This window comes from Leucoraja erinacea, chromosome 5 (genome assembly GCF_028641065.1).
Source record: "Leucoraja erinacea ecotype New England chromosome 5, Leri_hhj_1, whole genome shotgun sequence".
NCBI classification, from domain to species: Eukaryota; Metazoa; Chordata; class Chondrichthyes; order Rajiformes; family Rajidae; genus Leucoraja; species Leucoraja erinaceus.
This window is the reverse complement of record NC_073381.1, coordinates 18,458,530-18,484,377: the sequence shown is the minus strand read 5'-3', so window position 1 is coordinate 18,484,377 and position 25,848 is coordinate 18,458,530. Positions and strand designations below refer to the sequence as shown.

Sequence of the window (25,848 nt, the reverse complement as noted above, 5' to 3'; positions counted from 1 at the left end):
ACCTTCTCTTGGTTACTGCCGTTAGTGACTTCCAGATGTTCACCACCTGAGGAGTGGCTAAAACATTTCTCATCTCATCTTTTTACCTTAAATCTATATACTCGTATTATTGGCCTCCCCGCTAAGGTAGATAAGTATTTTCCGCTTACCCTGTCCAAAGGAAACCAGGTCTTCCTAGTTAACCTCTATTTTAGTTTAGTTTAATTTAGTTTGGCCCACCGGGTCCGCGCTGACCAGCGATTCCCGCACATTACACTACACCCTCTCCTACACCCACTAGAGACAATTTGTACATTTACCAAACCAATCAACTTGTACAGATTTGGTGTGGGAGGAAACCGAAGATCTTGGAGAAAACCCACGCAGGTCACGGGGAGAACGTACAAACTCCCTACAGACAGCACCCGTAGTCGGGATCGAACCCGTGTCTCCGGCGTTGCATTTGCTGTCAGGCAGCAACTCTGCCACCGTGACCGCCCTTTATTCATAATTAAAGTTTCCCCGCTTTGCAAAATCCTCATGTTCCCTCACTCTTTCTGTTGCCTCAAGATTGATGTGTGACTGGAACAGTGCAGAGTACCCCTGATGAGGCCCACTTTGGTGTTTTTATTGTCATAGAAACGATCTTCTTCCTTGGTAAGGTATGTCAGAGCCAATAAAGCCCGATGATCCAAAATACGATTATTTGGCACCAAGCTCACTTGGAATGTGGATCCACGCTAAAAGCGTGGAATGTCGTCAGAGCCAAGGTGGGCCCTGTGTGTTATTGGAGCTGGGTTTTGTCCAGAAGGTCAGTAACATGGGTAGTTTTGCAAGGTCCAGAGTGTTTGTCACATTTTAAAAAGAGTATATCAAATGCTATGCTCTCATCGAGTGATCTTGAGGAGATAAAGTCAATCTTTAATTGAACGTTCGATTTCCATAACACAACCACACTGGCTATTCTGGATTATAAATCATCTTTTTAGACGGACAGAAGGTAATATCCATTAGAGCTTTTACCCATAAATTAATGACAGTTGTTAATGCTGACTGGTCTGTAATTAGTACCCTTATCCCTCTGCAAAGAACTGCTAGTTTGCTGATCCTCTGGAGCCACACTGTATTCGAGGAACATTACTAAAATAGTTGCTTTCCAGTCTGCAGAACCAAGTCCAGATTGAACTAAGCAGCAGAGAGAAGAGATAATCCACTACATTGGATTAAGAATATAACAGTAGAATCTCTTACAAAAATGTACGTTACACATCAAGCGATTTATGTTATTTCTAAACGACTTTCAGCAATTTGCAAGTAGACAATATTAACATTCCGAAGTAAATTGAGTAAAGCAAAAACAAATGGACAGATATTCATCCAGTCCTTGTGTTACTTTACTGAATGAAGTTTACAGATATACATTTACCTCTGATATTCGGTTCTTGTCGATAGCCAGGAATGTTAATTTGGGAAACATTGCAGTTTTACCATCTGACAGAGAACAGAAAGAGCTGAGTGAAAACACAAAATAACGCATTCCAAACATTAATTAAATAATCCTGAAAGCCAACTACAGGTCACCTAACAATTCAAATGATCTGATCTGTAATGTCAATAAGCAGCTTGGATCTCGTGCCAGCTTGCTCCCCATTTGCACAGGAGGAACTAAATATTCCCTTGGGCTGTGGACAAGAGTTCTCACAACATAAACTCCAGCCACCATTGCATTAGGTGCCAGATTTCAAACCACTCGGTTGCAGCAGATTGTGGGGGAAACAGGGGAGGCTAGGCACAAGGTGGAAGATGAACTCTAATTTGATACAGAGATGCTGGTGAGATAGGAGAGCTCAATGATCAAATGAGAGCAAAGTGGATTTTTGCCTCCACCACAGTGAGGAGGTATTTGGAGGACTCACTGTGGTGGATGTTAATTTGTGTTTATTGTTGTTCATTATTGTATCATTGTATGTATGACTGCAGGCACGAAATTTTGTTCAGACCGTAAGGTCTGAATGACAATAAAGGAAATTCAATTCAATTCAATTCAGAAATGGTGTGGGAAAGGGGAAAACTGAGACAGTTATACTGACTGGGAGAAAGGCCGCAAAATCATACTTTGCTCTTAGAATCAAATTTTTATTCCTCCTCATGCCAGTCCTGACAAATGGGAGACTGGAGCTCCAGTAAAACTCTTGGATTGACATCCTATGGGATTCTCATGACCCATGGAGTATTCACTCCCCTTCACTGTCTGTGCTGTGGGAGCCAAGCACTCCCCTCTGCCCTTTAAGTCAATCAACATATTGGCAAGTATGAAGCTACAGCTACAGAAATCACAGCCCAGCATTCAGGAAGAGAATCTCCTGCCTATTGCATTATTTTGCATGAGATGCAAATGCAGATAAAGCATGACCAGCCTGAAGCAGCTGTTTAAACGTACTGCAATTGTCTCACCATTTCAGCTGAAGAAATTGTAAAATCACATGAACAACATCCATATGACCCAAGTTTTAAAACTATTTAATTATCCGTTCACAGTTTAGACTTAGAGGATGGCAAAGAGAGTCCATTTTTACAACCAACACAATTCTCTGCAGAGGACAACAAACCTGAAATGTGGGCACAATCTTCGGAAGATTTTTGATAATTAATTTCAGAAATTAATAATAGCGTATCATTTTCACAGAACCTCAACATCTTGCACCCGTGTGATTTCGGAGTTCATTAGAGATTTGTGATCTGTGCCCCCCCCCCCCAATTCCTAGTCTTACCAAATAATACTTTCTATTTATGCCATTAGTTCCCTCAATATTTTGATAGTTTGATCAGATTACCCTAACAATTAAAAGTCTAGAGCTTGTATATTTTCTTCTGAGATCCTCAGAGCCCAGGTAGCATTCTGGTAAATCTACACCACATCATTTTCCAGTGTTAATATATTCATCCTTGGGGCTAGTCCTCAGAACACTTCACCATATAGAATAAACAGGCTTTATGCATCATTACGGGTGGCACAGTGGCATAACTGGTAGAGCTTCACAGCACCAGAGACCAGTGTTCGATCCTTTTCCTCCTAGTGCTCTGATTTCCTCCTACATTCAAAGATGTGTAGGTTTGTAAGTTAATTGGCCCTCTGTAAAATTGCCCCGTGTGTAGGGAGTGGATGAGAAAGTGGGATAACATAGAACTAGTGTGAACAGGTGATCGATGCTCGGCGTGGACTTGGTGGGCCAAATAGCCTATTTCCCCACTGTTACTCTAAATGAATCAGTTAGCATCAGAGACTATTTTCTCCACCTTTCACAGCATGTTAATAATTCATTCAGATGTGTCACGGTTTCTAATACTTAGAGTCATACAGTGTGATAAAAGGCCCTTGGAATGGCAGGCATTGAAGATAGATTTCAGAGTTTGCTGCCACAAGTTGTGGTGAGTGATAGAGCAAGAGGATTAAGAAAACAAATCCTCTAATATATTGATTATTTACGTTAAAATTTCACATACCTGGTTGAATATCTTCAAAATACAATGAAGTTAACCCAGTATTTGACAATATGAGTTGTTCCAACCTGCAATGACACAAGATTAATTTGGTACATGGAACTAAATTATACAATAGAAGATAGAGACCTTAGTAACATGTGCAGGCAACAACCTCTCCCTCAATGTCATCAAAACAAAGGAGCTAGATATTGACTTCAGGAAAAGGATGGTGTACACTCTGCAGTCAGCATATATGGTGTTGAAGTAGAGATGGTGGAGGCCTTCATCTCTCCCAGACATTGATACTATAGCACATCAAAGCCTCTACAAGACTGGAGAAATTCAGCACAACCCATTTAACTCTTACCGATTTCTATAGATGCAGCATAGAAAGCATCCTATTGGGATGCATCACAGCTTGGTTTGGCAAATGCTCTTCCCCAAGACTGCATGAAATGGCCAAAAGTTGTGAAGGTAGCCCAACTCATCCCACAAACCAGCTCTCTTCCCTCCCCACAACCCAACCCCCACCACCAATCGACTGCATATACACCATGCTGCCACAGACAAGTATACCAACATAATCAAGGACCACTTACATCCCGGTCATTCCTTCTTCCCCCAGTCAGGCAGAAGATACAACAGTTTGAAAGCATGTGCCAACAGGAACAGTTTCTTATTCAATGTTGCCAAACTACTGAGCAGATGTGTCAGAAACTAAGTCCCAATGTCCCAACCTACTGCATTGCAGCCCTCACACTTTATTATTATCTGCACTTTTGCTGTAGCTATTGGGCATTTTGTACTCTGCTCATTTTATTCTTTGCACTATCTGCTGCACTTGTGTCTAGTTTGATTGTCCTCACCAAAGATCATAGAGTATCTTTGGTCCTCACGTATGGCATGATTTGACTGGAGCATGCAAAACAAAAATTACCCTTTGTTTCTCAGTATTTGTGACAATAAAAAAGCAATACCTAAACTATGATGGATAAAATCAGATTTACAAAAACAGGATTGTGATGCAGATCCCATATTGCACACGTCACAGGAATTTGCATTGTTATTGGAACAAAAGGGATCTAAGTGCAGGGAAAGAGACAAAGGAAGACACCGAGAAAAAAAAAAAACTTGCATTTCTCTGGTGCTTTTCAAAATCCAGGATATCTCAAAGTATTTTTCTAGGAGCAACGGTGGTAATGCAAGAATTATTGCAGCTAATTTTGGATACAGCAAAATCCATCACTTTGAAAGTACCAGTGATAAATGCAATGAAAAACCAAAGGATAAGGATAATGGGAGTCATTTACCAAAAAAAGTGTAATGCTTTGAAGTGATATTACTAAAGAAAGTTAACTGAGGGAAGCGGAATTACACTTATGTGATGAGGGAAGCAACAGTGTCAATAAAGGTTACACTGAAAGTAAAGAGGAAATTGGGTTACAGTTGAATCTGGAGCTGCAGCACAAAGAGCAGCCTCTAACCTTGGCAAATACGCAATGTGTACCAGTTGATCTGCACCTGCCAGCAGATTGGAGCTGAGGTCCAGTAATATCAAGTTCTGCAGAACCCCGACAGGCCTGGAAATAAGGCACAGAATGATCAAAATGATGCAGAAGGTACTGCTCATTAACATGCACGCACATACTCAAGCACACTTCAATAAAACAAGTCAAGTTTAGGTAAAGAACAGCAAGGAGCTTTTTAAAAAAATTAAACATCTTAAAGTAATTTTACACATACTGACTGATTGGTAAACATAATATGGGGGAGGAATGGAACCCTCTCTCCCCATCCCTCCCCCACCTAAGTCATACCATCGTCTCGTTTTCACCCAACAAACATCTAACAATGGCCTGTTTCCTTTATCATCGTTACTTTTTTGCATATCTTTCTTTCATTGTTCTATATTTCTCTACATCATCGTCTATATCTCTCGCTTCCCTATCCCGTGACTTTCAGTCTGGAGAAGGGTCTTGACACGAAACGTCACCCATTTCTTCTCTCCAGAGATGCTGCCTGTCCCGCTGAGTAACTCCAGCTTTTTGCTTCTATCTTCAAACTGATCATGGCTGTTCTGTAATTTCATTGGCCTGTCTCTGTTCCCAAAATTTCAATATTTTGTGAACATTTTTCTATCTTGAGTTTTGAAATTTTACCATTCACCTCCAACCTCAGTTTTCTGGGGGTTAAGCCCGATTTCACTTCAATCTGTGAACAAATGCTTCCTTACATCACCCCTGCTCACACTAACTCCGATTTTATCATGTCCCATAGTCCAAAGGAAATTGTTTCTCTCAACATACTCGCTAATCATCTTAAGTAACGCTACCAGATCATCCCTTGAGCTTTCAAATGCAAACTGACCTCATAATTCATTGGGGCATCTTGGTCGGCATGGGCAAGTTTCTGTATTGTACGGCACCATAATTCAACACATTTTGACTGTTCGGTCAAAGGTCAAATCCGACAGAATAAGATCAACGAGTGGGTGGTTAGGATGGAGCAAAAAAGGTCAGAAAACCCAGAAATCAATTTTGCATTAAACTGGGACCACAGGCTTCAAAAGATTAAATAATCAAAACAGTAAATGTTTGTAGATTGTGCGCTGAAATGTTGGAGAGTGTTACCAGTTTCAAATTTCTGGGTGTTAACATCTCAGATGAGATATCCTGGGCCCAGCCCATGGATGTAATCATGAAGAAGGCGCACCAGCGTCTCTACTTCTGGAGAGCATGAGAAAGATTTGGCATGTCAATGAATAATCTAACAAACATCTACGGATGCACTGTAGAAAGTATCCTGACTGGTTGCATCATGGCCTGGTAAGGCAGTTCCAATGCACAGGAACGCAAGAGGCTGCAGAGTGGTGGACTCACCCTGGTCCATCACAGACACAGCCCTCCCCACCGTTGAACGTATTTACACACGGTGCTGCCTCAAGCAGGCAGGGTCTAAGAACAAGGACCCCCACCATTCAGGTCATGCCCCCTTGCTGCAATCGGCAGGCAGGAAGTACAAAAACTTGAAGTCCCACACCACTGTGTTCAGGAACAGCCATCAGGTTCTCGAATCACCTTAATCCTACTTCGGCACAGAACACTACTGACCACCTTTTGCACTAACATGGACTTGTTTTCTAATTTTGATTTACATTAATGTCTTTCTTTTACTATCTTGCAGAAAGTGTGTGTATTTTATGTTTTCACGTGATGTTCAAGTCTGTGCCTGTAATGCTGCTGCAAGATTGTCATTGTGCCTATCCCAATATACATGTGCATATAACAATAAAGTCAATTTGAACATTATTTATGATAAACCCACAGGAAAGAATCGATCTAAAATCTAGAGTTAATGGAGAGAAATATGACTTGAAGCCCTGTCTAAAATATTTGATCAGAAAATCATAGATTCATTCAGTCCAGTTATTTTCTGTTCCACTGTGCTCCAGATGTCGGCCAATGTAAGAGATGAGTTAGTCAGGTACCAAACTGCCTGTTTATGATCCGGACCCATCACTGCTGTGAATCTCTGGGAATGATAAGATGCAGAAGAATTAGCATTACCTTTCCAATACCGAAATGGCGTTAGATGCTAGGTGGGCTCTTTCAAGCACAGGCCACATTGGGGCACATTCCAGAACCTGCGATGAGATCAGAGTTAGCGTTGTGCCACATCCCTTCAATTAGTTCATGAAAGAAACAGCAACTGGGTTACCTGGGCCCACGTCAGTCCGTTGTATTGAATGGCCAAGGCCTTCAGGTTGGCAAAAGCATCAGACAGTGAGACTGGATTAGAAAGGAGCAACAACTTGTTTTGACTGGTGTGAAATAAAAAAAACACATATAAGGTTATTGAACAGAAAAGCTACACGGGTCTGCACTGGAGGGTGGCTGGGGAATCCTTATCGATCATTTAAGGAACAAAGAAAATGCAGCACATGCTGATCCAGTTGCACAGATCAATTACATAATCCAAAGTAATTTACCTATTCACCCAAACACAGATATGTACATTGCAAACATATTCACGTTTCATATTTTATTTGAAAGACACATTCACAATCCAAGCAATAACGGAAGGATAACTCCCGTTTTGTAACGTTAATGGCACTTCCTACTCATCAGGAAGAGATGACTGTAAATGCAAGATCAAGTTATTTCATGACCCACTTCCACATTCTGTGATTGCAGTCATATGTCAAAAGCAAGGCAATCTTAATCCCTGAAAACCCATTTAACATTCTTCAGTAACCTACATTGATTCTATACCTGAGGTCAAGATGTTCCAGGTTCCTTAAGTGTCGAGTAATTTGTGCTACGTTTTCCCAAGATGCAAACAGGTTCTTGGACAAATCCAGCTCTACAATATCTGAAAGAACATAGTGAAGGAATAGATTTGACAAACCTGCCGTATTTGTGATCAAGAGTGTAATACCCCATCTTACAATATCTTGTTTGGGGCCACAAATTCACCCAGGGAACATCACTATTCAAGAGCGAGCTGTAACTTAATTTTGTATGAAAAATAAAAATTATCAAAGACCCCCTCTGAGTGCCAGTAAAGAAAAATAAATACATTGAATTAACATCTTTCAACACCTCAGATCACCCCAGATACGCTCCACCGCAGACAGAGAAGACATTTTGAAGTGTGGTGTTGTGGCAAAGCAGAAACATGGCAGACCAACCACTTTACGCAAGGTCTCAAAACAGCAACGGCTTTGTGGACATGACAAAAAGGGGAAGTGGGAATAACCAACTGCCAGACATTAGAAACCTGCCCAGTAGAGCAATATTATGATGACTTCCAGATTGGTTGGGGTCATGTTTAGTATTTTGTTGCATATCCTTTGCATGCAATGAATGCTTGAAGTCTGTGATTCATGGACATCACCAGTTGCTGGGTGTCTTCTCTTGTGATGCTCTGCCAGGCCTGTATTGCAGCCATCTTTAGCTTATGCTTGTTTTGGGGGCTAGTCCCCTTCAGTTTTCTCTTCACCATATAAAAGCCATGCTCAATTGGGTTCAGATCGGGTGATTGACTTGGCCACTCAAGAATTGACAATTTTTTAGCTTTGAAAAATTCCTTTGTTGCTTTAGCAGTTCGTTTTGGATCATTGTCTTGCCAGCCAATGAGTTTTGAGGCATTTGTTTGAACTTAAGCAGATAGGATGTGTCTATACACTTCAGAACTCATTATGCTACTACCATCAGCAGTAGTATCATCATTGACGATAAGAAAGCCAGTACTTTCAGCAGCCAAACATGTCCAGGCCATAACACCCCCACCACCTTGTTTCACAGATAGAAACATAGAAAATAGGTGCAGGAGTAGGCCATTCGGCCATTCAATATGATCATGGCTGATCATCCAACTCAGTATCCTGTACCTGCCTTCTCTCCATACCCCCTGATCCCTTTAGCCACAAGGGCCACATCTAACCCCCTCTTAAATATAGCCAATGAACTGGCCTCAACTACCTTCTGTGGCAGAGTTCCAGAGATTCACCACTCACTGTGTGAATTTTTTTTTCTCATCTCGGTCCTAAAGGATTTCCCCCTTATCCTTAAACTGTGACCCCTTGTCCTGGACTTCCCCACCATCGGGAACAATCTTCCTGCATCTAGCCTGTCCAACCCCTTAAGAATCTTGTAAGTTTCTATAAGATCCCCCCTCAATCTTCTAAATTATAGCGAGTACAAGCCGAATCTATCCAGTCTTTCTTCATATGAAAGTCCTGACATCCCAGGAATCAGTCTGGTGAACCTTCTCTGTACTCCCTCTATGGCAAGAATGTCTTTCCTCAGATTTGGAGACCAAAACTGTACACAATACTCCAGGTGTGGTCTCACCAATACCCTGTACAACTGCAGTAGAACCTCCCTGCTCCTATACTCAAATCCTTTTGCTATGAATGCTAACATACCATTCACTTTCTTCACTGCCTGCTGCACCTGCATGCCTACTTTCAATCTGAAGAAGGGTTTTGGCCCGAAACGTTGCCCATTTCTTTCACTCCATAGATGCTGCTGCACTCGCTGAGTTTCTCCAGCTTTTTTGTGTACCTGCCTACTTTCAATGACTGGTGTATCATGACACCCAGGTCTCGTTGCATCTCCCCTTTTCCTAATCGGCCACCATTTAGATAATAGTCTACTTTCCTGTTTTTGCCACCAAAGTGGATAACCTCACATTTATCCACATTATACTGCATCTGCCATGCATTTGCCCACTCACCCAGCCTATCCAAGTCACCTTGCAGCCTCCTAGCATCCTCCTCACAGCTAACACTGCCCCCCAGTTTTGTGTCATCCACAAGCTTGGAGATGTTGCATTCAATTCCCTCGTTCAAATTAATATATATTGTAAATAGCTGGGGTCCCAGCACTGAGCCTTGCGGTACCCCACTAGTCACTGCCTGCCATTCTGAAAAGGACCCGTTTACTCTTACTCTTTGCTTCCTGTTTGCTAGCCAGTTCTCTATCCACATCAATACTGAACCCCCAATACCATGTGCTTTAAGTTTGTATACTAATCTCTTATGTGGGACCTTGTCGAAAGCCTTCTGAAAGTCCAGATATAACACATCCACTGGTTCTCCCTTATCCACTCTATTAGTTACATCCTCGATGAGGTGGTATGCTTTGGATCTTGGGCAGTTCCTTCTCTCCTCCATACTTTGCTCTGGCCATCACTCTGATATATTAATCTTCGTCTCATCTGTCCACAAGACCTTTTTCCAGAACTGTGGTTGCTCTTTTAAGTATTTCTTGGCAAACTGTAAACTGGCCATCTTAGTTTTGCACCAGTGGCCTCTGTATTTCTGTTCATGAAGTCTTCTGCGGACAGTGGTCATTGACAAATCCACACCTGAAGAGTGTTTCAGATCTGTCGGACAGGTGTTTGGGGATATTTCTTTATTATAGAAAGATTTCTTCTGTCATCAGCTATGGAGGTCTTCCTTGGCCTGCCAGTCCATTTGCAATTAGTAAGCTCACCAGTGCTCTCTTTCTTCTTAATGATGCTCCAAATAGTTAATTTTGGTAAGCCTAAGGTTTGGCTGATGTCTCTAACGGTTTTCTTTATTGTTTCTCAGTCTCATAATGGCTTCTTTAACTTTCATTGGCACAACTTTGTGTTTATCATGTTGATAAACAGCAATAAAAGTTTCCAAAGGTGATGAAAAGACTGGGGGAAAGACTAGGTGCTGAGAGCTCTTTTATACCTGCATTAAGGAGGCAATCAAACACACCTGAGCAATACAAACGCCTGTGAAGCCATGTGTCCCAAACATTATGGTGCCCTGAAATGGGGAAACTATGTATAAACACAGCTGTAATTTCTACATGGTGAAACCAAAAAGTATAAAAATAATAAAATAAATGAATAAAATCTGACAATGTGCACTTTAACCACATGTGAAGTTTCTTCTATTACAAATCTCAAATTGTGGAGTACAGAGGCAAATAAATAAATGATGGGCCATTGTCCCAAACATTATGGAGGGCACTGTATATACATGCAAGTGTTCAGGAGACTGGCAGGGTGGATTTGACAGCTGCAATAGGGTTCTAGGCATCACTTGCTGGGTGGTTACGTGGCATTTTCATGTGCCTTCGCCCCCTACCCCTCCCGAGTCACAGCGACTGGTGGCTGGATAAAGCTGAGCAGAGCTGGGAGCACTGAGCTAACTCACTCACTCGGTTAGCAAGGCCAGCTGGTGAGATCTCTTCCCATGCCTGCTCCCTCTTCCGTGACAGTGGTTCTGTCCATTTCTGACTTGCAAACAGTTCAGGTTAAGGGCCTGTCCCACTTACGTGTCCTTGGCACGCAAATTACGCGACCTCATGGTCGCGTTGAACTGAGACGTTCGAGCGAAGGTCGGGCGCGATTACATGCGTACACACAGCCGTCTGGAGCACGTGACGTTATTTGAAGATGGACACAAAGCTGGAGTAACTCAGCGGGTCCAGCAGCATGTCTGGAGAGAAGCAATGGGTGACGTTTCGTGTCGAAACTCTTCTTCAGTCTGAAAAGAAGGGTCTTGACCCAAAACGTCACCCATTCCTTCTCTCAAGAGATGCTGCCGGTCCCGTTGAGTTACTCCTGCATTTTGTGTCTATCTTCAATTTTCTTGGCCCTGCTCTGGGAGTAGAAGTTAGGGCGGATCCAATTCCGCAACGGCCGTGAGCGCCAGGCCGAGCTCGGCGATCGTTTGCTTGCTTCTGCTGCTGTTGGAGGTGAGACTTTGCATCGCGCCAGGGTCTTGGGCCTGTCCCACTTTGGCCGTCAGTTCCGCGAAAGGCCGTTGGCGAGCGAAGATTTCATTCACTGCAAGAATTTCAGAGCCCCGCGCGATGTCAGGACCGTCCCCGCACAACTCCATACTCCTCCGCGCTTCTAAGTGGGACCAGCGCCGCCCGGCCATACGGTGCCCGTACGCCTCAAGCGACCATGAGGTCCCGTAATTTGCGAGCCAAGTGGGACAGGCCCTTTACAACGAATTCTCAGGAGACAGCCAGGAGACCGCCAGTATCTACATTAGGTGTTCCAACTGCTCCATCTGCTGGTTAAACTAGCAAATGTGCTGAAGAAGGGTGCAGACCCAAAACATCACCTATTCATGTTCTCCAGGGATGATGCCTGATCTGCTGAGTTACTCCAGCAATTTGTGTCTTTCCTTGGTAAACCGGTATTCAGTTCCTTGTTTCTACATTAAACACATGCTTACATTCATTCCCACCTCATCCAACATATCCCAGCTTGTCCTGATGCAGTCCCCGTTGATTTCACCATTGGGTTAAGAGTAAATCACTGGATCAATGACGGCAACCCCAGGTGAGCATGGGGTTTGATGCTCATTGTGAAGTGTTGAGAATTATCTGGAGAGCAGCTCCAACCAGTACTTGCATTTAACTCGAAGGAATAGCTTTACAAATCATGACCTCAGCTAAGCGAATAGCCTTACTTCCCAGCTTCGAGAAAACCAGTGAAGATGTAATGAAAGGTGAAGAAAGCCAAAGCAGAAACAACTTGGTGTCTCACTGAAGTGTACTGGTTAAATTAATTTGGAATGAAGTTTTTGTATCTTTCATGGAGATTTCCATGCTGTGCAAGCCCTCAAGGGTCTCCCTCCAAGTACAGGGAGCAGCATGCCAATTCACCGGGAAGCATAAAAATCTCCAGCTGTTCATCCTTAGACTTTACGGTTGAAACACTATTAAAAAATAGCACACACCTGCCTTTTTACCAAGTCTGAAGAAGGAGAAATTCTCCAAAATATGGCACCACTACTGTTCTACTGAACAAACAAGTTATACAAGTGTTGACCATACTCTCTATGGCAGCATTATGCAGGAGGAAACGAACGGTTAATGCCTAATGAAAAGTGTTAAGTGGCCAAATCCACACTTTAGACACTTGCCAGGAGCACCTTTTAAAACTTTCCCACTTTTTAAAAACTTCACACACACACACCACATGCTGTATATCACTTGTACATCAACACAGTTTGAGGCGTGTTTATACATGCAGAATTTGAAAACCACAACTGCAATCCAGAACATAAAACTTGGTCAAGTGGCTCAACTACTCCACAACAAGGCTTCTGACCTGAAAGATTTCTATCCGTGTTTCAGAGATACTGCCTGAATCATTGAATAACTCCAGCATTTTGTATTCTACACAAGATTCCAGCATCTACTGTTTCTTGTGTTACTATAACAAACCTAATAAGCAAGAAGAGCCTACTTCCTCCCTCCCAGGGGCAGATCTACTATGAAACTAATGAAGCTTAAGCTTTAGGGCTCCTAATCCCAGAGGGGCCCCAGCAGCAACTTTAGTCCAGATATTCTTCTGATTAAAATCGGAATTCCGATTTTTTTGTTTTCCTAGAAATTAATCTGATTTTTCCCCTTGACTAAACACCTCGCCTCGACAAAACTTCACCTCACACTTAAACCTCAACTCACTAAACCTCGCCTCAACTAAACCTCCCACCTCACACATAATCCCCGCCTCGACTAATCGCCACCTCTCTTCCGTTCCTGCAGGGAGGGGCTGCAGCCACCACGGGCAGGGAGGCGGGGTTCGGTCTCAGCATCAGCGCGTGTGCGCCCCTCCTCTCCAACCAGCTCTCTCGGGCAATGCGCCCGCGCTCAGCCCCGCTCCCCTTGGTTGGTGCTGTTCCGCTCACATGAGGCGCCACCAACGGCCGGGGGGGGCCCTATAAATAGCGGGAGCGGGAGAGAGGCAGCGATTAGTCAAGGCATGGATTAGGTGATAGGTGGAGTTTAGTCGTGAGGTCGGAGGTTTAGTCGTGAGATGGAAGGTTTAGTTAAGTTGAGAAGATAACAGTGGTTACCCAGACCTCGTTGCTGGTTGTGAAGGGGCTCCATAACAGTTCAAGCTTCAGGGCCCCAAAAATGTAGGTCTGCCACTGTCTTCACTGCCTGCTGTAGGTCCGCCACTGCCCCCTCCCCTTAAACATGTTTCTTCCTGGAATTATGGTGATTCTTATTTGAATGGCTCAGGTTTGGATACAGCACAAGCAGAAATTGTTTGTCTATGTCCATACTATTAAGCACAACAAAAGTCACGTGTTGACCACCACGGTATTTGGTCAGGGTTTGTGGATCAGCTAGTCTTTGCCCTTCATTCAATCTCTGTTACTTGCAATGCTTGAAGACACTACAAGAGGTTCAAATAGGTTGGGACTTTGAAAGAAAAAACACTGCATTTTATTCATGGTTCCTAAGCATTTTTTTAAATTGATGCAGCTTACTGAACATTGCAAGGATACTGGGACAGACATTGGAGATTTGGTCCTCTTCTATGACATGGCTCACATGGCACTCTCTGACTGAAACAACCAACAATGCATCAAACCACCTGTAAATAAGGGAGGTGGAGAGAATGGTTAAAGCTCTTACTCATTCCCAGCATGGGCACTTTTGTTCAAAAATACAATGGCTTTCAGAAACATGACACTTAAGCACACATGGATTAGTGAAATGTAGTTCATAAAGCACAAGCTAAAACGATGTGTAAATAAAAAATCCCACATTTTTCAATATCTTCATTTCATGCCTGGTTCAAGATAAGTCGCGTTGAGTATGCACGTAATTATCAAGTTAACTTTGTCTTTGTACATATGTATGCTAACTATCTTAAATGGGGACCATGGGTGCAGTGCCTCATGCTTCCAAGTTTTTGACCTGCTTTCACAGCATGATGGCAAATGTTTCCTGTAACACTTTATGTAATGTGAAAGGACATTCCTGATGTCATATACTCTCAGAAGATCTAGAGATGTAATAGAATTGTGGTCTGTGTTTTGGGGAACTTTAATGCAAGACATTTACCATCATTCTCTTTCGCTATCTGATATGTAGGGAATTCAGGGGATTCCGCAGACAAGTACAGAGATCTCAGTGTTAACATCATAAAATTATTCACTTTGGACCTATACAAAGCAGTGCTAAAAGGCAGAGCAGAGCACTTTCTGCGTGACAACAGACTAGTTTAAAATAAACGTTGTGATCTGTGAACATGGGATTATGGAACAGCAAAAAACAATAGATTGAGAGGCTAATGGATGTTACATCACAGAGATTCCAAGGACTTGACAATAATAACTTAGTCATTATACTGTAGCTAAACAAACCCTTGGTCAGACATAACCCCAAGTATTGTGAATAGCACATATTTTACGAATTACACATTGGGCTTGGAGGCAGTACCACAAAGATTTAGTAGAATGATATTTGGAGCTCTAGAAAAAACTAAATTTGCAAATACTAGGTTGTATTCTCTGCATTTTATGAGGTTCAGGACTGACTATAATAGACTAGACTAAGTGGTACCCGATGGGTCCCAGCATCACACAGGGGGGGGCTGGTCACCAACGCAATATTCCACCTCTCCATCAATTCCAATATTGCCTGGCAAACAATTGGGCAGCAGCCACTTTATAGCCGCATCGAGGGGACTCACCGTGTAGTAGATGTGCGTTCAGTGTTATTCGCAGCTCAGAGAGCCGTGACCCTCTCGCTTCCTGAGTCTGGCAGAGACTGAGTGAGGGACAACACGTCCGGGTTTTATAGTCCCACCCCCCTGCCACCAGCGAGGGAAGCAGAGAGAATGGTGAATTTTTAACAAAACATTAATATCTCTCTGATTTTTCATAGATGGGAAAAATCCTCCGGTCCCGGAAGGCGGAGGGGGGCTCTGAGCAAGGTGGCCAAAAATGACGGCCATAGGTGGTGGTGTTCTCTCGGAAATCGCAGCACAGTGGGCCAAAAGCGGTCAAGATCAGACTTTTAGTAATATATAGATAGATAGAAATGAACAACTTTTTTTGTTGCTGATTGGGAAATCCAAATCAGAACCAGGCCTTTCGGATGAGAATTTAGGAAACACTTCTAAGCAGAGAGCATAGTAAAGTTTTGGCTTTCACTTGCAAAGGCTCATTTTAAAGCAGCAATTGATGCATTTGTTGTTAACAAGACATTAGCAAAAAAGGCCAAATGCTGCTAAAGGAAGAAAGTCACAAATGAGCCATGATCTCATTAAATAAAAGAAGGGAATCAAGGTTAAATAGCTGTTAGCCATGAGTAATGGGTAAACACCAAGGACAAACTCCTGTTCCTAGTCCTGAGTTTTTTTTATTTATTGTCATTTGCAAAGGACCAATGATATTTTTTACCAGCTGCAGCTTAAGGTACGCGTTAATTGCAACAATAAATATACAATAAATTATCACCTATTCCTAGTAAACCAGGCCATGAAAGTCCAAAAACAAAAGTACAGAGATCAACCAAAGTTACACTGTACACCTATCCATATATAAGGTCCTCTCAGTTTGAGGGCTCTTAGGGATGAGTTTTAAAGGAAATTTGATTGTAAAGATTTTCTTTTACACGGAGAGTGGTGATATCTGGAACTCGCTGACAGAGATGGCGATAAATTCAGATACATTCACTTTATTTTTGGATTGATTTGGACAGGTACTTAAATGGGCACGGCACAGAACAACATGGAACCAATGCAGCCACATGGAATTAATGTCGATGGGCAACAAGGTCAGCATGAAGGGCCAGTTTCAGTGCTGTACAACTGTGTGACTCTAAATGTATTCTGCACATATGACAACAGCTATTAAAAAATTATGCCTTTATTTGTGCAGGTCCTGTCGGAGATTTATCATTGTTATTGCAAGTCTGGAACTCGCCAGTCCGCAACCCTTTCTCCCATTGACAAAAATGTTTTTATAACACAATTTTCTGTAATGCAAGGTTTCTTAAGAATGTTACTATCTTGTTTTCGCAGAACTACCTGTAATATAAAAAGATAAAAAGACAAGTACATCTTAGAAATATGACCAGCATATGTCATAATGCAGTAAACCTTGTGCTATATTTGCTACAATATATCAGAGCAGAAGGTGTGGGAATAAGGAGACAGCCTTTTCAAAGAGCTTCCTCCTGCACCGCGACTATCCTCGCAATACCTTTGTTTAACTTCTGCATCTCGGCTTCCCAAAAATTCGATGGGTTTCTGGCACCAGCGGAGAGGATTGCCTCGGCAATCCTGTATTCCCTGATTTCCCTCCTGCCCGTAGCGGTCCTTCAATGCCAGGAGGAAATCAACTCCGAAGCTTGCCTTTTGGGGACGAATGAACGATCCTCCTGTGGGATGACTAATGTAGAGATAAAGTTCAAAATTAGCTCTAGCTCCAGCCTCCTCCGATCCCTCCAGCCAGGAAACTGTGGTGGTTTGGGATACTCTTGGTCTGTGGCAGCAAAATGGATGGTGAAATGATGACCGACTGGACTTGGCTAATCTTTGGGAAAGACCTTTGATTTTACATAAATACTAAGGGAAGGATCACAATATCTTATCTATAGGTATGAAGTGCTTGAAGGGGGAAGCAGGGAAGGGGGCTGATGCAAACAGAAATAATCCAGACAATGCAAACTAAGGTCCACATTAGAGGCTTTGACAAAGGAATTGTTTCAAGTCAACGGGAAATAAAAGTGATTGTGATACCGTCGGGATTGTTATATACACCTAAGTGCTTCAATGCCCTTTAGGGAAGGCACTTAATTAGCACACATAAGAAAGTGCAATGTTGTTGACTGTTAGTTCTCAACAATATCAAATATTTGGGAAACTTGGAATAAGCTAAAACATCAGGGTCACCAACAATGCCACACAGCAGAATCCATGTTTTTCTTTTAATAATATATTGCTAAAAATCGGTTCGATCCCGACTACGGGTGCTGTCTGTACGCAGTTTGTACATTCTTCCTGTGACCACGTGGGTTTTATCTGAGATCTTTGGTGTCCTCCCACACTCCAAAGACGTACAGGTTTGTAGGTTAATTGACAGTTTATGTGTAAATTGTACCTAGTGTGTGTAGGGTAGTGTTAATATGCAGGGATCATTGGTCGGTGCGAGCTCGGTGGGCCTGTTTCCGCAGTGTATCTCTAAACTAGACTAAAACATGCACAAATGTTACTGGAAAACACATTACTCAGACTGAAGCACTTCATGTGGTGGCGCAGTTGGTAGAGCTGCTGACTCACTGGACCAGAGACCCCGGTTCGATCCTGACCTCGAGTGCTCTCTGTGTCGAGCTTGCATGTACTCTCTGTGACCGCATACGGTCATGTCATAAGTGATGGGAACAGAATTAGGCCATTTGGCCCATCAAGTCCACTCCGCCATTCAATCATGGCTGATCCATCTCTCCTTCCTAACCCCATTCTCCTGCCTTCTCCGCATAACCCCCGACACATGAATTTCCTCCAGGTGCTTCAGTTTCCTCCCACATGTTAAAGATGTGCGGGTTTGTAGATTAATTGTCCTCTGTAAATTGCTCCAGGTGCACAAGGAGTGGAGACGAAAGTGGGATAATATAGAGCAGGCTTGAACAGTTGGCGTGAGCTCAGTGGGCTGCAGGCCTGTTTCCATCTTTAAACTGAACTAACATGTGTATAAAGTTAATCAGTACACATAACAATCTATCAACCAGTATCACAATTTGTATCAGTACCATTGAGATGCAAGAGGAAACTGAACGTTGTGAGTGTCTGCCTCGTCACCAGCGAGGAAATGTTGAAAGCAAAATATTTTGGGAATGTACAGTGATATAGGAATGGCACAGGTCTGGCTTTCATTCACCTTACCATGCTCTCAATGTTGGTTCATGGGAAGGAAACAAAGTCAGCAGAAAATAGGAAGTGATATATGTTTTAAACACACGTCATTCCAGAGTACAAAAATTACACAAAGAAGAAATTCAATCACCTGCACTGGAAATAATGCACCCCTTCATGAGTTCCGTTGTGCTTTCCTCGCTCGGGATTGTCCCATTCCACACCCAGCCAAATTTCTGGAAAACAACATGTATTTCAATGGCCACATTGATTTCACCCGATATGCAGCTTCTGAGAAGCAGCCATTGGTGATTCTGCAGTCACATCGCATACTATCAAAGCACAATTTCTAGCAATAGGCATAAGTCATCTTATACATTTTCTAAAATACCATTATCACTATCTTTATGGCAGCAGAAAAGTTAAAGGCAAACATGAATATCACATTCTAAAAGCAAAAAACAAAGAGCAGCTGGAAGAATTCAGTTGGTCAGGCAGCATCTGAAATGTTTTGTTATAAATTTGTTTTACAGATTAAGTGATTTCAATTTTCAAGAATTAATTTATTTTAGTTTACAGAGCATCAATCCAGTCCCATATGAAAGCAAAGACTTCATGCCTACACTGCCTTTCATAACCTTTGAATGTTTCGTAGCACATTATGATGAAACCGAATTTTAGTTAAAAATATAAGAAGATATTAAATTGGCTTCTGGGCTAGCTTACAGCTTATATTTAGTCTCAAATTGCCTCAGGTTGCGGTGTGTGAGATAATAAATCCTATAACATTGTCTCCCAAGTGACAAGCAGAGAGGAAAAGCTAGAGAGATCTCTTTGATGTAAGATGCCATAAACCAAATGGCCAATGTTTATGAGGGACGAAGTGACGAGAGAGGAACCAGGGAAGTAGAAAGATAAAATGTCGTAAACCAAATGGCCAATGTTTTTAGTATATCTTGTACCATGTAAACAAAATGCCTTTGATGTGATGCATTCTGTGGAAACCTTTTCCAGTACCTCTGACCATGACTAATGTCTGTGGAATGTGCTAAGGGGACAAAAAAAAACTATTTAATGCAATGTAATTCTGTTGTTCAGAGAAGTGGACGGAGGACGGTCAAGTGCCTGTATTGGTCATTTGACTGGAGTTCTCCTTCCCTTCCATCGGCCGATAATAAGTAAAGTTTTGAACTGGTCTACCAAACAGTTTGTGTGGTGTTTGTTTATTAAGAAGCGAACCTGTTCAGTTGTTAAGAAAAGTAGCTTTTTCAATTACATCCAATTATGTAAAATTGTAAAGGGCACAGCAGCTAATTTATCCATAGCAAGGTCCCACGAGTTGCAAGAATAATCTGTTGGCTGAAACGTTTTGGCCAACACTTCAAGAACCTTCTTGCTTTCCCTCTCATGCCAATGTATCGTTTACATCCCATGAGGCAGATGGAACCATAATTTAATGTCTTGCCCAAAGGTAGCTACCTGCGACAATACAAAATTCCCTCAGAACTGCAGTTACTCTAGAGCAGTGGTTCCCAACGTGGGGCGTACGCCCCACAGGGGGGCAATTTGATTTTTAAGGGGGGCAATTGAGCGCGACTGAGGAGGTCTGGGTCCAAATTTTCGATTTTTATTTTTTTGGATTTTCCATCAGGTAAACATATGTAGTTTATGTTTGAGATGTTATTTTGAGTAAATAATTTTTTGGGGGTAAAAAAGGTCTTTATTGTGTAGTTATTACATAATCACCGCGCCATCGCTCTTCATGCACGCTTGTTTAAACCAAGATATTGGCGTTTTAAGCTTCTTCAGCTGAAACGGAGTTCACTTTTTAAATGATAAGAATTATATATCACCACATGCGGGTGGGGGGGGATCAGGATTTTAGAGGTGATTAGGTGGGGCATGGCCAAAAAAAGGTTGGGAACCACTGCTCTAGAGGTTATCTGTTCAAGTTTCTAATCCAAGACTGCAACCCAAAATCTGATCGGAGGCAAGGGTCTACGAAAGGAATATCACATCTAACTAATCTGCTGGTGTTCTTTGAGAATGTATATGAGTAGAACGGATAAGGGAGAAAATCAGTACAAGTGGTGAACCTTGTGTTAGAGAAATTTAACATTAGAAAAATTATTGTGTCAATGGGCAAAAGGTGGATCTGGCCTAGAGAATTTCAGACGTAATAATAAACATTTTTCAAAGATTTTGAAAATGTATTTTTTAGTGTCCAATTTTTAGTGTTATTTTTGTTACTGTGTGCTTAAAGTGCTGAAGGCCATAAGTAACCTTATTTAATAGAGTATCATTGTACTTGTTAATAGACGCTAAGCTTTAAATTTAAATTGCCACTTGTCGTGAAAGGGTCAGACTGCGTTCTCGAGAGACAATGGGTGTGTGATTACTGCGGGAAGGTTACATCGAAACAATTATTTTGGTCCCTAGACTGTTATTATTGCAAGGCGTCTTTTTTACTGTTGCCTATTTCCAAAGTAACTTTTAAGTAGTCTTCTGATCTAAATCATATTTTAACCAAATCAGCCTGCATAATACTAGTAGAGCTCCCTAATTCATCAATATCATTATATGCGATTCATGGTATGGAGACACATATTATAGCAAAACTACCTTATTTAACCATCACGACAAGGATCAAGAAATATACCTGGTGCTGATGTGACCTTTCCCACAAAGCGCACAGTGCCACATTCATCCCGACAGGCGATCCGTCGCCCCACAGCATCGCTGGGTACACTGTCACTCTGCATCATCTTCGCCTTGCCTCAGATGTCACAGCTCGTCCAAATCTATAGAGTTGTGCAAAGCAAAAATCTGACCTTTTGTACACACATCCCATGGATTGTGCTGAGAGAATTACCAGGTCACAGTCTGGCACATCCTGCTTCCTGCCAAAGTCTGCAGCTCCCTTCTGTTACACAAGGCACATGCAGGGACAAGACACGTGCAGCTTCTTCAAACACTATCCAAGTAGTCCAGTTCAGTATTCTGAATAGTGAAGATAAATAAATCCCAATAATGTGGAGCCAGTTACATTTGAATATGCCTTTACCCTTAAAGTCTGCACTTGAGAGAATTCACCTGTTCCTAACAGATTTCTTGTGTTCCTCAGAGTAGGACAGAGGATTTATTATGAGGGCACAAGAGTCGTGGAGGCATACAGCAAACACAGGCCCTTCAGCCCAACTCGTCTATGCCCTATACCATCCAAGACGCCCATCTCTGATTTGATTTTGTTTGAGCGATATCCCTCTAGACATTTCCTATTCACATAGTTTAGTTTATAGATACAGCGCGGAAACAGACCCTCCGTTCCACCGAGTCTGCACTGACCAGCGATCCACGCACAGTAACACTATCCTACACACGATAGGGACTATTTACAATTTTACCAAGCCAATTAACCTACAAACCTGTACATCTTTGGAGCGTGGGAAGGAAACCAGAGATCCCGGAGAAAACCCAAGCGGTCACGGGGAGAACGTACAAACTCAATACAGCAACAGTTAGGATTGGCGATGCTGTCTCGAGGGGTCGAATAGCCTACTCCTGCACCTATTTTCTAAGCAAGGCAGCAGCTCTACCACTGTGCCATTTTGCTGTAGTTGCCCCACATACTTGTCCAAATGTCCCTTAAATGTTACTTACAGTATTGTACCTGCCCCAACTACTTACTCTGGCACTACTGAAATGATTTATTAGGAAATCGGGACAATATTTTTTTTAGTGGCAGGGGAGGCATTTAAGTTTTTTTTTTAGTTTGCATAAGCCCCAGAGACACCAGGCATATATCCAGATCTCTGCTCACGAGTACTGTTACAGACATCTCAGTCACTGAAATTTAATTATGTTCAATTATTATTTTGTAAACGCTTAGTTGCTGCTAATTAGAATCTGTGCCTCACAGGTGGAAGCAATTACAATAATTACTTCGAGAGAAAAATAAGTCAGGTAATTAGTTGGATTCAAACCTTTCTAATTTCATAAGTTGACTAATTTAGGATAAAAGGGTGACCTGAGTAATGTATCAGGTAGGCGCCTGTTAAAAACCTGTACCTTCCCTTGTGCAAATGACAATAAACTCCACCTGACTCACTCATACAGACCCTCAAAAAACAAAGCAGAGATGCAATTGAATAAATCTTTTAAAACATATCCTCTTGCATTTCTTCACATCACATTGTAATGTAGCCAACCAAAAATTTCCAGAATTTAATGTTACCCTCATCACCTGTAAAAGGAGCCCAATGTGAACTGGAAGAACTGTGATCTGCAGAGCTACTGATCACGCACTGGGATTATGCTGGGTAGCTCTTTGATCGGCCAGGGCCGAATGGCCTTCTGTGTTGTAAATTTTCTATGATTCAAAATTAATTATCACCAAGCACAGACTTCAGAGAGTCTGAGGCCTTTGAGCAAAATAAAAATAAAATAAAAATAAATAAAAAATAAAGACTGAAAGCTGAGAAGAGACTGAGGGCAGGTGCTCAATTTATCAGATATTCAGAATGAATAAATGAGGAATGACTAGTTAGTGTACAGAAAGGAATGGAGGGGTATGGTCTGAGTGCAGGTAGATGGGACTAGGGGAGAATAAGTGTTCGGCACCAAAGATCCTATAGGATCTTTGTTCGGCACGGACTAGAAGGACCGAGATGGCCTGTTTCCGTGCTGTAATTGTTATATGGTTATATGACAATGATGTCAAGTATTACTGAAAAAAACAGAACAGTATTACTGAAAGATAGTTTCAATCTGAAATTCTTTATCTAAGCATCGCAGATTTGCCAGTAACTCGCATGAGGGAAGTGAATGGACAGTCAAAGAGGACAAAACATGTGGAGATAGTTGAGGGGAAGCTGATCCTTTCAAGCAAACTCTTACAAAAAACTTCCACAAACACAATCACAAAAAAATGCCTCCTCCACTGATGTTTCTATTATAGTTAAGATAATTATATCATATAATCCTGGACCAAATAATTAGAAACACATTTTAAATGTTATTTTGGATGTTAGAATTTAGAGGATCCACCCCCACAGTCAGGATGTGGATTATGGAGATACATTTGGAAAAAATTAGATATGTCTTAATTGACAAACCAGAATTATTTATTAGAATATGGTCTCCATTTATAGATTATTTGAAGGGGTAGATTGGACCGGCACGGAGCCGTACTGAAGCCTGAACCCAGGACTAGATGAATAGTTATGTTCTCTGACCTACGGACCTATCTCCCAAGTTGTATTATTGATAGTTTATCCTATTTTTCTAATTTCTTTCTTTCTTTCTTTATTTTTCCTATCTATAAATAAATAATTAGAGGCAATGTTAATAGGTAACCGATAAAGGAGGATCCCAGCTACTTTGGTAACTGGGTCCCTGGAAACCTGGATATTTAATATGTAACTGTTAAACAAAGTCTGTACTGGTTTGGATTATGATATGCAGATACCTCTAATAAAAATGTTTTTTTTTTAATTAAAAAAAATTTAGAGGATCCAATTTTGTTCTATCTTCTAATATCCAAAATATTTTGTAACATGTTTTTCATTATCAGAAACAGTCAGCAATTTGTTGAGAAAAAATATATATATTACATCATCCAGTAGCCACTCTATATGATAAAGGGCCTGTCCTACTTACGCAATTTTTTCTCGGCGACTTGCCGGCACCCGTCATAGACGCAGTAGGTCGCCGAAAATTTTCAAACATGTTGAAAATCCAGAAAAAGGTAGGACTCCATGGGCGACGACTCACGACCATATAGGCGTCACCCTGCGACATGTCGCCTGTATGGTCGTGGTGACGCCTGTTTGGTCGTGAGTAGTCGCCCAAAGAGTCGTACCTTTTTCTGGTTGCCGCTGGATTTTTAACGGCGACCTACTGCGACTATGACGGGTGCCAGCAAGTCGCCAAAAAAATATTGCGTAAGTGGGACAGGCCCTTTACAGGTGTGCAATTACATAAGTAACGTACTTTATGAATATGGGTTATAGCAAAAGTAAATCTAAAACAACCACTTGACAGAAAAAATAACAAGAATACAAACCAATGATAGCTGTGAATCAAAACTTGAAACAAATCACACATCAAGGTTGATCAAGCAACATTTTAAAGGAAAAGCAGTACACAGTAGTTTATGGAGGAATTACTGTTAATTCTGGCCAAATTGGAGATGCCAGGACCCTAAAATTGAGTAAAGGCTTCTGGGCTGCTGGGCCATTTGGTCAATTTAAAAGTACTTTCTGTAGAAATGGGACAAGCTGCAGAATGGTGCCAGTTTCTCTAGAGCCTAGATCAGAGCTGCAGGAAGAGAATGGGAACATCTGCAGACCCTGACAATTAAGTGCAAAATGTATAGAATGAATTGGATGAATGCAAACCAGACATACACATTGTAAATAATGTTGCAAAGCTACTTTGCTGGATGTTGATTGGATTAAGTATTGAGCCTTGTCTGGTTTTCTTGCATATCAGGGCACATGTTGCAATGTTCGTTTCCTCTGAGAAACTGTTGACTACAATGTATTCCCCAGTGTATTATTGGGTTAGGGAAATGTCTGTCATGTGTAGGATTTATCGATATCTGTAATTGGATTGTAAAGAGACCACCCCCATGTGGGTTGGCCCCTCGAGGAGTCCAGTACCACGAGGTCCTGTGTCGATCTTCTGGGAGAGCGCTTAGGACTGCGTTACCTTCTGGAGTGTCTCTGTTTGAGTGAGGCCAAGGGGGCTTGATCAAGCAGGTACGAGGATCGGACCCGCGGTGGTTAGGTACAGTAGTAGGAACTGTAATTGTGTTTTGTCAAAATAAAGTTTAGATGCGCACGTGCTTGACTCAGTGATTTTTGACTGAAACTAGACTGGGGGGAAGCTTAGAACGAGCAATTTTCATTACCAGAGCTTCGGACCATTGATGCCAATGGTGTAATGATTGAATGGCACTGTAAGAGAAAGGCTAGAAATGGATAACCATAAACAAAGTGTAGAGTCGCAAAGCAGGAGGAAGTAAACAGAAGGAAAGCAGTGGACTGAAACCCTGGAGGATTTCAAAACTAGGCCAAGGATTACTTAACTACTCAGAGAGTGGTAGCTATGTGGAATGAGCTTCCAGTGAAGGTGGTGGAGGCAGGTTCGTTTTTATCATTTAAAAATAAATTGGATAGTTATATGGATGGGAAGGGAATGGAGGATTATGGTCTGAGC

The 25,848-nt window shown here is 41.9% G+C and overlaps 1 protein-coding gene across 2 annotated transcripts in view; it reads right to left on the bottom strand.

Moving 5' to 3' along the window:
- tbce (tubulin folding cofactor E) overlaps window positions 1–25,848 on the bottom strand; it is a 49,779-nt gene that overhangs the window by 12,701 nt on the left and 11,230 nt on the right. Inside the window, exons 2-11 of one of the 2 annotated variants that reach the window (XM_055635159.1) lie at window positions 21,287–21,428; window positions 18,779–18,863; window positions 16,976–17,164; window positions 14,267–14,355; window positions 7,734–7,833; window positions 7,180–7,282; window positions 7,029–7,105; window positions 4,947–5,042; window positions 3,484–3,548; window positions 1,406–1,470 (exon numbers count right to left, since the gene is read on the bottom strand). In XM_055635159.1, the coding sequence (XP_055491134.1) occupies window positions 1,406–1,470; window positions 3,484–3,548; window positions 4,947–5,042; window positions 7,029–7,105; window positions 7,180–7,282; window positions 7,734–7,833; window positions 14,267–14,355; window positions 16,976–17,164; window positions 18,779–18,863; window positions 21,287–21,392 (975 nt within the window). In that variant the 5' untranslated portion in view covers window positions 21,393–21,428. Of the gene's footprint in view, window positions 1–1,405; window positions 1,471–3,483; window positions 3,549–4,946; window positions 5,043–7,028; window positions 7,106–7,179; window positions 7,283–7,733; window positions 7,834–14,266; window positions 14,356–16,975; window positions 17,165–18,778; window positions 18,864–21,286; window positions 21,628–25,848 lie in introns of both variants that reach the window. The other variant, XM_055635158.1, reaches the window with a different exon arrangement.